The sequence below is a fragment of the Clavelina lepadiformis genome, chromosome 5 (assembly GCF_947623445.1).
Source record: "Clavelina lepadiformis chromosome 5, kaClaLepa1.1, whole genome shotgun sequence".
In the NCBI taxonomy this organism is placed as follows: domain Eukaryota; kingdom Metazoa; phylum Chordata; class Ascidiacea; order Aplousobranchia; family Clavelinidae; genus Clavelina; species Clavelina lepadiformis.
Genome location: NC_135244.1, coordinates 10,176,460 through 10,191,004, shown reverse-complemented (window position 1 = coordinate 10,191,004; position 14,545 = coordinate 10,176,460). Strand labels below are relative to the sequence as shown.

Here is a 14,545-nt window from a genome sequence, read left to right as displayed (position 1 = left end):
CAAGTTACACATGATAACTCGAGTCAAGTCATTTTTCATTGTCATTTCACAGACACTGCCATTTTTAAGAGGAAATTGACAAACCACTTTGATTCTTTGATCGCAAACGTTTTAGGAATCGGATTGTAATAATTTCGCACTGGTGAGTAGCATATGAATTCCTTTAAATAAAAAATAAAAATAAAAAAAAATTGACAAAAAATAAAAATATGGTGCTTGGTTTACAGCGGTTGATATCTGGATATGTGTTCAGCAAAGCATGTGGCAAAAAGTGCGCAATAATTTGAGTGTAATCTGCGGTGTTTTACACAGGCTAAATATGGCATGTCAAGCAAAGTCTAAAATAATAAACTAGAAGGAAATACAAACTGAATTATTACATTCACGTGCTTTGCAAGTATCACACAAACTACCGTACCGGTATGGAAAGTTTGTATCACACACCGGAGAAACTCCGGTGCAGTGAAGGAGCAAATATCCTTGTGCCACTGGAGTAGATATCAGTTTCAGCCCCGGGTTGCGCAGTATGGCAGTTTTCGGCAAGACCTCGAGAGTGCAGAGGCAAAATTACGGTGTTGCAGCGGAAAATAATTAGACTTTTAATATTGGCATGGTGTAAAACATAGACCAGAGATTTTTTGGCGTAAATCTCTTTGTGCTAAAATGCAAGCTTTCCGTATGGGAATTCTTATGCATCCAATGACCAACACGCGTGTAATATAAAAAATAATCACTGTAGTTGGATAATTTCCGGGTCTACAGTAGTATAACAGTGTACAAGGACAGGATGCCTTTGTATACTAGACAACAGCTACTCAAATTGTGATGTCATCTAGTTGCGCATTTGTATACTAAATTCCAATTTCTAATTGTTATAAGTATATATGCCAAAGGTGGGCAAACTGCAACTCTCCGACATGTTTTTTGTGGCTTTTCTAGCTGAATAGTAATATCCCAAAATTACTACTACTTACATAATATTATATTATAATAACCAAATTGACAGTCACTACTGATTTTGCAGCTCACTGGTTTTTGTAGTTTTCCACAAGTGACTCTTTTATTGAACAAGTTTGCCCACCCTTGATATAGGCAGTCGAAAAAATCTTGCCACCCAAAAAACTGGAGACCTTAATTCGGAAAGTTCTACCATTACCGATACTTTTTACTTGTCTGTCACAGGAAACATTCCATTCATACTTGATCCAAATACCTGAGCAGAGGTGGGCAGTCAGTACTTTGAAAGTACCATCGGGTACGGTACCGGTACTTAGCAAAAATTGAACCGACGGTTCCGGTTTTCGGTACTGTTTTAAAAATGTTTTTCGGTACTTTGTTGGTACTCGGTACTTTTCGTGTAAAAGACGCTGCTACGAATGCAATATGTACATTTTTTCAAAAGTCCTGATAGTACCAGTATCGGTACTGAAAAAGTAACGCGGTATACAGTAATTCGGTACTAGCCTATAGTACCGCGGTACCGCTCACCTATGTATACCTGACTCATCACTATTGTTCTTTGTCTTCTAACGTAGTAAGAACAACCATCATAATTAAACTATGAATGTGCATTTTTGCCACTTATTCATGGTAATAACTGTTTAACCACTACACATCTTAGTAAACATCTTTTTACCAGTAGGCTAAATTTACTGACAACTACTGTTTGATTTAAAGCCAATTTGTTTCTGTTATTGCCAGCCATGTTCAAGTTGGCACAACCAACCATAGATATTACATTACACAAGATAGCAGGTCTGAGGCCACCGGACCCTGGAGGGTATTTTCAAATTAAAATATATCTGTAACCCTTAAATTGACGACAAGTCCAAAAAATTACAACCGACACTTGTTCACAAGGAACATTTTAATAGGATTTTTTCTGTGGACGCCTAAGCTTAGAAAATAACGTGAGGGCCAACCTAAAAAGGAAAGATATTTTTTACCGTTTCCCTTCTCCTGTTCACAAGGGCGTTATTGGAATGGTAGAACATTTTACTCGCCGTTAACAATTTGAAAGAAACGATCTCTTCTTCTAAATTGTGGAAAAAAGCTTCATCAAGTTTGCCGACCCGGAAGACCATAATCGGTCTAGCAACATTTTCATTTTGTTATTCTGAATAAAGGATCTACTGGATGACATTCAATGAGTTGTAAAAAATGCTGAAACTGATACACGTGATGTATCAGTGCATTATATTATTTATTTTTCGTTCTTAACTGTGCGCACATGCCTCTAGATTCCCTTTAACTAAGCTATTACGTAAGAATAAAACATACGCCGACTATGGCGCATAGGCCTACACACTAGCGATTACGTTGAACTATGTTACAATTTACAAGAACATATTACTGTGGGGATCATGATAGTAATTGCAATTAGTTATATAAATTGGCATTTTGCATAAGTTTGCATTTTCTCCAGTTAGACGAAATTGAATATTAAAACGTTTGTATGTTTTATTCGAGTTAATCCCATATACAAACAATCAAAGTCCAAACTAACGTATGGACGGTAGTTGAAGTATTTCAAGTAGCATTGTATTTTACCGTGTAATGTTTGAAGGTACTTGGTCAGGGTTTCGGTATAATAGAAGATGTAACATAGCTTGTACGTAAAAATGTATTGTTTTCTAGTAATCTGTATTCAAAGCGTAGTTCCAAATTTACATGTGACGTAGTTAAGTGTGTCTAGTGGTTTTCTGTACACGATGTAAATCGATTGAATTCTTTGTGATAAAAGCTTAAATTGGAACATTTGACAAGTAGATACGTTTTGACTGTATGGCTAATTGGCAAGCGCTCATTGGTCAATACGGGAATATAAAAGCAAATGTTTGGTTTAAATCGCTCTCTTAGAAATTCTCTTCCTTCTGAGTTATTCCTTTGAATTGAAGTTATTACTAAGATATTGGGAATTGGAAGCATGGTGTAAATATTGCTAATTCGATACAACTTATTCGGACAATATAACAATTAGACTTTATGAAGTTGGTGTTGATTTGAAGAAACATTATTGAGATAGTAAACGCAACGGAGTCAAAGACAATTATTTCGGAGTCAAACAGTAAGACTTGGCTTGGCTTAGGCCACCCATAAAGCTACCACCACCATCATTCCCATATTACCATATACAATAAAAAGAAAAAGTGATATCTGTTGTTGATTTTGCCCAAAGAACGTCTTGTAGGAGATTTTTGATTTAGAATATCCAGAACCAGCATAGAGTAAGACTTTGTATGATGATCATGTCAAATTTTTTGTTGATATGAATGCAATTGCAGCGTCAGTTTCTGAAGACAAATGAGTTCTTCCCAACTGATCTCTGTGAATTTCTGACGAATGAAATCTGACAAAAGAAAACAAACAAAAACTCGGCAGTCTACGTTCAAAAAGAGTGCGTTAATATTGTTACTAATTTAGTAGAAACATTGTAACTAATTTAGTAGCTACGTTATAGTTGCATTAGCTACATTTTGATATTTAGTAGCTACATTTTGGTATATAGAATGATCCCTATGTATGCTTTGGATCATGACTGTGGAGAAAGAAAACTGCGATCACGTGGCCGAGTTTCTCGTCGTGGTTTTTCGCTATGGTATCTCGTCATGTCATTGTTTAAACTTGTAATTTTGTTGGCAAATGAACAAATCCATTTGTCTTCTATTCCGCTTTTACATGATACTAAAACATCTCGTAACTATTTAACTATCTTACAAACAAAAACTTTGCAGTTGATATGTTATTTCATGCAAAATAAAAGATGCAACGCGAATCTGCCCGCAAGACTCGGATTTAAGAGAATTGCAAAAAAGGTCGATAATTTAATCGATAAATTTATTACGTACACAAAATGCCCGTAAGTGTGGTCAACCATCGATGAGACAGAAGTAAAATGGTCGTGTTAGCGGCGAGTTTTCGTTAGTTGCTTTCGTACTTGATACTGACATCACAATTGTGCACAAAAACTTAAATATAGCTTGTATTTTTGCGATCCTGTTGTTTATATGAAAAATCAATATTAAATTCAATACGTAGCATACGTTGTTACGCAAAACGTTTATTAAATGCAAAACGCAATTAATAACTTCTTGTATCTGAAAAAATGCGTGATTCTTTCCTTGGTTGTGCGGCGGTGGAGTTTGTCAAAGATGTATGGGGATGATGGTGGTGGATTGCTTTTAGGTTTGGCGTACAGCCAAGACTGTCAATCTTACTGTTAGACTCCGAGATAATTGTCTTTGACTCCGTTGCGTTTACTGTCTCTATAATGTTTCTTCAAATCAACACCAACTTCATAAAGTCTAATTGTTATATTGTCCGAATAGGTTGTATCGAATTAGAAACATTTACACCATCTTTCCACATTTAAACATCGCTATAACTTGAATTCAATAATGATTCCAATTCCGAATAATTCAGCTATACTTCAATTCAGCAGAACATAAGCAATAGCAAAGAGAAGTTTCGAAGAGAGTTTTCTAAGAGGTAGGCTACTAGCCAGTCCTGTAGGGACAAGCCCTCAGAGACTAGTCAGCCCGAGCCAGAGCAGAACGATTTGAACCAAGCTTAACCTTTTATATCATACACCTCAACCAATCAGCTAACGCCATGTTCTATTTATCATTGCTACGTATAAGTTATATGTGTAATATCTATTATTCTACGTCATCCATACATTTCATCAAGTACACTTCAAACTTTACGCCGTAAATACAAGGTACTTGAAATACTTATATCTGCGTCCAATATGTCGGTTTAGAATTCCTTGTTTGAATAAGAGCTTAGCACGAATATACGCAGCTTTGCAAACATTACATTATCTAAACTGGAGAAAATACAAAAACTCATGCAAAATGCCAATTTGTATAAATATTGCAATTATTATCACGAACGCCACAGATGGTCCTTTGTCTCAATCGTACGTAAACTTAAACTCACGACGATAACTGCCTCATTTCTGAAGTACGAGCTCTTCCCAGCAGCACGGAAGATTGCCGCATAAACAAATCTGTTCTGTTAGTCACTTATTTCACGCACGAAATAAAAGATTGTGCACCTGTCGGTGACATAAGTAGAATGAATAACTGGTTAGCATGGTTAGTGACCTTTAGCAGCTGACCTTGATGCATAAACAAACCAACGAGAAAACACGTCACTAGAGAGCAAACACATATTTAATTGACGTCATACAACATAGATAATAATAATACATAAACCAATTTTTAGCAACCGCATTGTCAACCAAACAACTTTTCGCTATAACGCGATCACCTCTGACCTGTCTTGTTTGACTATCAGTGCAGAAATTTTGCTTTATCTGCTTTAAAAATCCAGGTAATATTAAGATGAACGCATCCAGATACAGCTAAAAACTTCGATGTCAAACAACGCAAAAGTACGACTTTGTTATCTGCCGCAAAACAAGTCCCTTAACCACTAATGGCCCCAGACGTCAACGCAAACTTTTTATCTCTCACAGTACTAAAAAAAACGCTACGTTGCCTGCTTTCTTATATATGTATTATCTATGATTGTATGGTGTGCGACGTCAATACGTCACGTACGATATGTGTTTGCTCTCTAGTCTAGGGTCTTGTGAGATTATTGCATAGATATCTTATATATAACAATGTTGTTAAATATACAATGTTGTTATATATAAGATATCTATGGATTATTGCGGGGATTAGCCATAGATATCTTATATATAATAACTAGATATCCAACTACCTTGCGCTTTAAGAAGTGAAGCCAGTGTGGGACCGCCATTTTGTCAACATATACGACCAGAAACGCTCTAGCGCATATGTGTGGAAAGGAAATGTAATGAAATGATTGTTTGTCGTTCCTTAGCCTGTAAGGGCGACCACTTCAATTACAATTTTGTCTGTTGAATTGTTGTCTTCGATGATAAATGAGTCTCAAGGTCGTTGTCTGCTTTTCTTAATCTTAGAATTAATTGTACACCTCGACAACTATATATTCTGATTATATTGAAGCTTCATTGAACGAATAAATCAAGATAGAACATTGTGACAGCAACAGCATAAAGACATGTTGCGGCGTTGAACATACGACTGATAAGTGATGACTCGTAATGCACGCACAGGGGAAGCAATCGATTACGTCACGCAGTTTTATGCTTCACTGATTCGATAGATGAGAATTCTATGTGGTACACAATTTTATATTACATTAATTGATATATTTATCACAGAACATATGAAAGGATTATGTGACATTGGCAAATAGTTATGAAATGGAAAGACGTTTTTTGATGCAGACGACGCTAAACAATATTGCTAAAGCTCAATTGCATAGTTAAAGGGTGTTTGGCGTTTAAATATGGGCCTAGATACTGGAACGGCCCGTACCGTACCGGTATCATTAGCGAGCAGTTTGTGCGAATGGTAGGATGTTTCTGGCAATAAATTGTTGAAAGTAATTTTTTATGTATCAATCCTTTGCTTTGGATCATACAACTCTTACTCAAATGAAGGGCTACAACATTGCCTTATGCTAGGCCTATACGGTACCGGTAGGCAATTAGCCTAGGCAAGCTTACTCATTGATACAGCTAAAATACAAATATTTACAAAAACAGTCGGTGATAGCGCAGTGCAAACACCTCGGCTTTTCGAAAAACTTCAATAGAATTAGGCCTATACAGAACTAATTTACAATTGGCTTTTAGCCTTTCTCTCACTTTCGCCCAACGCTTTTGGCCGCATGTGTCATCGCAGGCTTGCTTCACTTTTCAGCGAGAGTTGGATATCTAGTTATTATATATAAGATATCTATGGGATTAGCGCATGAGCTGGCGGCAACGATCAACAATCGTGTTGGTTTTTCTTATATAAGATGTCGTTGATCTTCAAAAAACGTGTGCAATTTGCAGCATGGAACGCTGTAGTCAATGGACAGAATGACAGATGCCGTGTGGTCACTCTCCATAGCGGAAAGTATGATATCTTTACCTTCGAGATTAATCAACGTGTACGGCAAACGTTTTTATCGTTGCGGCAAATTATAATGAATAGATAAACAAAGAATTGAGGCTTCAGTGCACGCCATAGCGCCCAGATTGCAAGGTATGTCAGTTTATCAGTGCCGAAATAGTCGCTGCCACTATTTCACTGGAAGAAATCGGAGTCTAGTGCAGAATTGCACAACCACAATAGGCTATGACTTTGCATTCTAGACTTCAGTTGCCCAAACTGTGAGGTCATCTGGATGTACACTTCTGTACTAGGCCTATATAGAGCCAAAGGTTGTGCGTTCAAAGCTATTTTTCACAGTTTCTTGTTATAACCTATAGCCTAGCCTGAATGTTATAACATAAACCAAGTAACTTAAATCTTCTTTCTATTCTAAATCTAACTCCAATAAAACCTTGAATAGCTAAAATCAACTTTTTGCATACACATTCTGCAAACCTACCACTTGTCTTTAACAATAGGCCGCATGACCAACATACCGTGAAATAATCACTTCACGAAATAATTTGGCTGCTACATTTCACCAGAAAAAATTGTATGCTTCAAGCATTAGCGTTGTTAGCCTAGTTCTTTTTTAATTTTGCAAGTACAGTACTACTGTACTTTATTATATTATTATTATACTAGGCCTAGCCTACTGTATTTTTTTACTCTTTCTTAAAAAGTTGGCAAAAACATGTCTCATACAGCTGAAATGAAGGCTCAAACCAACATATTTTAGCAGATGAGGGGTACTCAGGGAGGAAAACTGCAGTTAGTCTAGACGTAAGCAGAATTTCATTTCACCAGGTTTAGTTGTTGTTTATGCCCCATTCGCCATTTGCTCTTCTATAATCTTGAGTGGCATTGTCAGTTCCGTAAGCATCGCTTTCCTTGTAAAACATTGTCACACGGTCGGTTCTGAAGACTAGTAACTGCTACAGACTTTTAACAGTTAGTCTTAGACTCTGGAAGTGAAAGACTCTTAGTAGTTTTTAAGAATATATTTTTATTTTATGGTGTACTGACTGTACTGTGTTTGTAGAATATAATATAAATAGACTTAATTATTGGAACCTTTCATACATTACTTTTGCCTTATTTTTAATTGTACTTGTGTAGGCTACATAACTGCATTATTTTGGAAGTGGGTCGTCAGGTCATCTTGGGTTGTTAAAAGGCTCAGGTTATGAAAAAGGTTGAAAACCACTGGTCCAGACCTAGAGAGTAGACACAGGGTGCAATATGTCTGATCTTGTATATTCCTCATTTTTCGCCATTAACTGTACGGAGCGAAAGGTACAACGCTCACTAAGTAAGCAAGTTGAGCTAAGTTACGATGCTAAATACAATAAAATACATGCTTCTGAACAATTAACGAGCAGGATATCTGATATGGGTCTGAGTTACACCCCTATTGGAAAGTTTGTATGATGCACCCGGTTTCTGTTGCAGACTTACCGTTTTGCGCTATGTTATAAGTTACTTATTATGTTGACGTTGTGCAAGCTCTGGCATTACATTTATTGGCGCACTTATCCGGTGCACTGAAAGCAAACTTTCCAGTGGGGAGTTAGATCTCAAATTTTGGGATTTTTCAAGATATTGTATTGCTCGTCATTGCCCGAAGTGGAAAGTGTGGCAGCTGCAACATGCATGCCAAACTTTTTTATCTTCATGCCGATTTATAATAAACAAACAAAAACAACTGGTTGTTTAAACGTCAATTTGTATTTAATAAAAAAAAAATTGAGGCTTCAGCGTACGCTATTATGTCAAAATTTGCATCTATGCGCACATGATTTTTTGTGTGTAAAATGAAATGTGATAATGCTATTGCTTAACATAACTACCCAGCAATCTTACTGTGCTGCTCTTAAGCTTTCACGATGGGGGAATTACCTGACATCCAATTTGCCTCTCCCCCCAGAGATTTCATTTTCTTCTAAAAAATGGATGTCTATTTATCTCGGGGGCGCAGCACAGTTTCAATTGGGGTGACCGAGTGCAGGCTAAAATTTTAGCACACTGGGTGCAAAAGGGTGTACTAGGTGCAATTTGCTGTCTGCAATGAACATTAGCCTTAACACAAAGCCTGTAGAACCCCTCTTTTGGCAATAAAAAGACATTCTGGTGCACAAAACCGAATTTCGAGGGTGCATTTGCCATAATTTCCAGTACGGCCCACGGTCAAACCACATAAAGTTGCTGTTACATGGACTTGGTACACATCTTGGCGCAACCATGGCAACTGCAAATTGACCTTTTCTGAGTTACTGTCACCATTTTTTGGGGGTTGAGTAACATATGAATGCCTTTACATGATTTCAAGTCTCTACATACAATACTTTTTAAGTTCCATTGGATTAAACTCACCCACCTCAGAAACACTTGATTTTCAAGCCTAAAATGAAATTTCAATGTAATATATGACGAAAAAACAAATGATAGAGCTCTTTTTTCGCACAATTGCACAATACACATTAATTCCTCTATTTTTCAAAAATTATCTCTTAGCTACCTTTTCTGTAACTTTCTTTTTTAACCACTTTTCTCTGCTTGAATCTGACTTATATTCTGGAGTCAGTGTACGGTCATGTCAGTGTACGAGTCATGCATTGTTATTGATAGCAAATTGCGTTAATTGATTTCTTAAGAAACATAGGCTATGCTACATTTTAAGAACCATATGGGAATGATTTTTATTTAAAGTTATCTAAATTAAAATGTAATGAACATCACCCATTCTGTTTGACCAGCATTTATTTTCATCATTCATCATGGTTTGTTCTCGAATAATAAATCTATCAGCAAAAATCTGTTGGTCACGGTACTGCAATTTTGGTAACGGACGCTTGTGAAGCTATTTTTATAGTATCTTGTTAATTTAACTTGAATGTTTAAAGGGTCTTCCTTAGATGTTTAGCCTGCATTGTTATACAGTAGGTTAACGGTTTCAGGTTCTTAACTAAGTGCTTTGGCAACAGTACTACATTACCTGACTGTTACAATTCCCTTATTATAATAATACAATATATGCTGATATAAGATTCAAATATTGATCGCTACACAATATCTGTGTCTGAGAATTACCCTAGTAGCTAATACCACATCACCACAAAAATCTCTGAATAACATAATATATTCAACGACATAATATCCCTTAAATTACACACGCATGACTAGACTTAAACTCAAATGATTGAGGATTAATTGAATGACTGACACACCGAATTAATATAAATCAGAATAGAGATTGAACACTATCTTAAGCCCGGCACTTGGGTTTATTTTATTTGGAAGAACATGCTGGCAATAAAAAACAAAATTTTTAGTTAGAAAGGTATTGAAAATTGTCAACTTAAAAATAAATAAACAATATTATATTGTTTGCATTTTTACACACTTGCATTATGTCGATAGCTTACAATCATGTAAGTAGAAACAAATTATATCTATAAAGACACCAATATCAAGTAAAGAATAAGCAAGTAGTTTTTTTTAATCTCACTGTGACGCCTTTAACCAAAGCATATTGACCTTGGTTGCTCCTGTGCACAACATGACATTTGGCAAAACTACAAACAATAAATAAAAGAGCATCATTTTCAAAGGTATACTACATACTCAGTAACCAGGCCTAAGTGATAAGGAATCGTCGAATTGGTCAAGCCACGCAAAGATTATCTTCAGTCTTTTTTGTTGATAAATATTCTGATATCTTACTAAGTTACCATACTAATTTTTAAACATGGTAAGTATAAATTTGTTCTGTTCTTTTTAAATAAATTACTTAAGTTGAAAATTTGACATCTTAATTTGGCGTTTGATTGACTTACAGGAAGAGAATCTTTGTTCATAGATATTAACAATGTCTAAGAAAAGAGTGTCATGTGGGTTGGACTTGGGATTTGATGGGGACTTAAAAGCATCCATAGAAGGTGCTTGCAGTGAAGGCTATGACTTTGTTTGTGTTGACCTTGTGGACCCAAAGCAGAAAACGCCATTCTTAAAATGTTCAGCTGGGCATCGCACTGGCGATGCATCTGAGCCAGACTTTATGCTTAGAAGCCAGGAATGGAGTACCCTTGTGGTTGGCAAAATGTCACAGTGGATATCGTTTTCTGGATCAGACTTGGATAAAGCTACTGATGAAGGATCTGCTCATGAGGAACTAAATTTTGCAGCCTACTTAAGTCTTCCAGCTATGCTTGTCCACCTTCAAAACGAAGATTGTGCAAGTCTTGCAAAATTGGTCTATACTCATTTGCTTCGAAGTCACCACAACTTGACAATGTGGGTTTGTGTACCACTTACACATACCGATGGTGAATGCAATGGTAACACTGAGAAAAGTGTAAGCCCTTGGAGATGGTGGAACAAGTTTAGGGTACTTTGCAATTATCACAACAGAGTTGGTGTTGCATTACAAATCACGGCTGATTTACCTGATCAGGCTGAAATTGCTCAGTGGCTGGGAGAACCAATAAAAGTAGTAGTTCTACATACATCAGTGTTTTTATGCAACAGAAAAGGTTATCCCGTACTTTCTAGGGCTCATCAGAGTTTAATGGTGCAGTTTTTCAAGTTAAATTGTCAGGTATTAATCACTGGAAATTACTCGCATCACGATGGTGTGAGAGTATATCAGCAGTATATTGCCCACTTGTATGAAAACCAGCCTCCTCCTGATCAATATGAAATGTTTGCCAAAGGATATGAAGATTATCTTCAATCGCCATTACAGCCTCTAATGGATAATCTGGAATCTGCAACTTATGAAGTGTTTGAAAAAGACCCGGTAAAATATGTTAAATATCGGGAAGCTATTTGTGAATGTTTGATTGACAGAGTTCCAGAGCGGGATGCTGACACCACTGTGACAATTGTTATGGTCTTGGGTGCAGGAAGAGGACCTTTGGTGAGAGCAGCACTTCAAGCTGCTCAGAATGCAAAACGTAAGATTAAGTGCTATGCTGTGGAAAAGAACGCCAGTGCATCAGTTACACTGCAATTGCTAAAACGTACAGAATGGGCAAATGATGATGTCACAATTGTATCCAGTGACATGAGGGTATGGAATGCACCAGAATTAGCTGACATCATTATTTCTGAATTGCTTGGGTCCTTCGGTGATAATGAGCTGTCACCAGAGTGTCTGGATGGGGCTGAGCGCTTTCTGAAAACAGATGCCATTAGCATTCCAAGTTCTTACACATCATATTTGTCACCAGCTTCGTCACAAAAACTGTTTAATGAAGTCACTGCCGCCAGCGCACTTGATCGCGATAAGCCAAAAGAAACTGCATTTGAAACACCTTACGTTGTTCGCATACATAATTACAATGAACTGGCAACTGCCAAGCCTGTTTTTACATTTAAGCATCCAAGCTTTTCTGGTAAGGATAAAGAAAAGAATGTTATTAATACTGAAAATCTCAATGAAGGCACAAAACTTCATCAGTTAAGGAATGCTCGTCATGTCGAATTGTCATTTGACATTTCTTCTGATACAGTGCTTCATGGACTAGCTGGCTATTTTTACTGTAGTTTATACAAGGATATCTGCATCAGCATTGTTCCAGAATCTCATTCACCAGGAATGTTCAGTTGGTTCCCATTGTTTTTTCCACTTCTCAACCCCATCCAGGTTAACAATGGGGAGAAAGTAGTTGTCAATATCTGGCGATGTTGCTTAGGTCAAAAAGTTTGGTATGAATGGGCTATCACGGAACCATGCATTTCCTCCATACACAACCCTGGGGGGCGCTCTTACACCATCGGTCTATAATGGCTGTATGCTTTTGTTGTTGTCACTGACATTTGCCTTCTACAGTTTCATTCTTACGCTCCTGTACAAGATTAATTTTCTGTATGAATATGGTTGGTATCATCATAAACTCGCTTTGGACTAAGCTCGTGAGACATTAAACCATTTTTCATCTAATTTTTGTACTTTTTCAAGCAATTTTTAACAGAGAATACCATGGTGCTCCGATATTGCCTTCTTTATTTTTTGAGCGTGATTCTAGTTGTAAGTATAATCGTGAATGTCTTTTTCGTTGTTTAAAATTCTTTTGAAGTTCTTTTCAAGGATGAATTAAAAAGTGGATTTTGATGTTTACAAATGCAATGTATATTTAAAATAGGTATACATGGATGTATGGAAATTGTTAGTTGTGTTTACCAGCAGAAATAAGTGTTGCCATCTTGACGATCTTGCATTTAATTATATCTCCGTCTTACTGTTGGCAATCTGGATCTACGTACTTAATTTTCCCCAATTCATTCAGAATACGCAGCAATCACAAAGTGATCTGTGCTTATTGCTGAACTGTTTAGTAGCATGAGTCTTGAAACATATAGAAATCTTTTAATCATCATATTTGAACAATATGCCACTTGTTTATTTGCTACTGTCAAACATTTTGCCTTTATTCTTTGATAGCGAGTGCTCATTATTCTAAAGACACAAAATGAAACATACTTTCACATGCGAAAGGAGTTGCTTGAGTGACATTGTTGCCAAACTGCAAACGGGACGAACATATCCGCCAGAAGCTTTTACATTGCATATGTGTCCTGTGCGTTAAAGGAAGTAGCTGCATGTTTTCCACAGCAAGCGTGGTCAAACGTGCGTCGAGCGTGTAGTGCTATGACTGAGTCGTTTCATATTCAGCAATTCGTTAGTTTTTCAAGTGTTCCATTTTGGTACGCAAAGGAAGCAGATGGGCTAAGTATACCCTGAGATTAATTGTTTGTTGATTAAGTTCGTACTCACAAGACCAGTCTTATAATCAAAAGACTATTAATTACCTTAGTTTTTAATCCAACAACGCTCGAGTGATTGAGAAGCTGTAATTACTTACAGAATCAGTATTTGATGGCAGTGGCTTTAAACCTTTTTTTAATCTACTATAGGCCAGTACTGCTTTGTAGAAGGGAAAATAATACAAAAAGCATTGAAGTTAAAAGTTTGTGAAAGGACTAAGTATTAGAAAGTTTCAATAACACAACCCGCTGATCGCCTCGGTAGCACAGGGTTAAACTCTAGAGCAGCTATGTTTGCCCAATACGCATGCGGCCCAGTGATAAGTTTTCGTTGTAATTGTATTGCTTATTTTTAGCTGTTGACTGTAAGGAGCGAAAAGTATGGTGCTAAACTCGTTGTAGACTGGTCAAAGAATAAGTTCGCTCACAAAAGGGAAAAAGCGGCAAAGCCGTATGTATTCCCAGTAATGAAAACTAGCCCATGCTCTTATGGCCGCAAGCAGTTATCGAGAACACTCTGGCCATTGGAAATTTATCGTATACTCTTAATGTTATTTAATGTGCAGTACTCGTTAAAAAAGTTCTGTAATTTTTTATCCTGTGCGGCGTTTCGATTGGACAATCTGCTCCAGAGTTTAGCTAGAACGTCAGGCTTCCATCCAACGGTGCTAACATTGTACAGAACTGTAACGACGTTTGCAACCGTTCATTGATCACTGATCAGTTATGGCGGAACCATTTTCAAACTGGGTGGGCCCAGTAGCGTAGTTAGGATTGGGTCGAAGGGGGCTAAA

General features: G+C 36.9%; 1 protein-coding gene across 1 annotated transcript; it reads left to right on the top strand.

The window, feature by feature from the left end:
* Positions 1–9,966: 9,966 nt before the first annotated feature.
* On the top strand, positions 9,967–13,484 carry LOC143460253 (protein arginine N-methyltransferase 5-like). The gene has a single exon (XM_076957695.1). The coding sequence runs from the start codon at positions 10,852–10,854 to the stop codon at positions 12,769–12,771; it is 1,920 nt and encodes a 639-aa protein (XP_076813810.1). The 5' UTR covers positions 9,967–10,851; the 3' UTR covers positions 12,772–13,484.
* Positions 13,485–14,545: the final 1,061 nt, after the last annotated feature.

Coding starts and splice junctions, on each gene's coding strand:
- LOC143460253 (XM_076957695.1), top strand. CDS start 10,852: ATGTCTAAGAAAAGAGTGTCATGTGGGTTGGACTTGGGATTTGATGGG.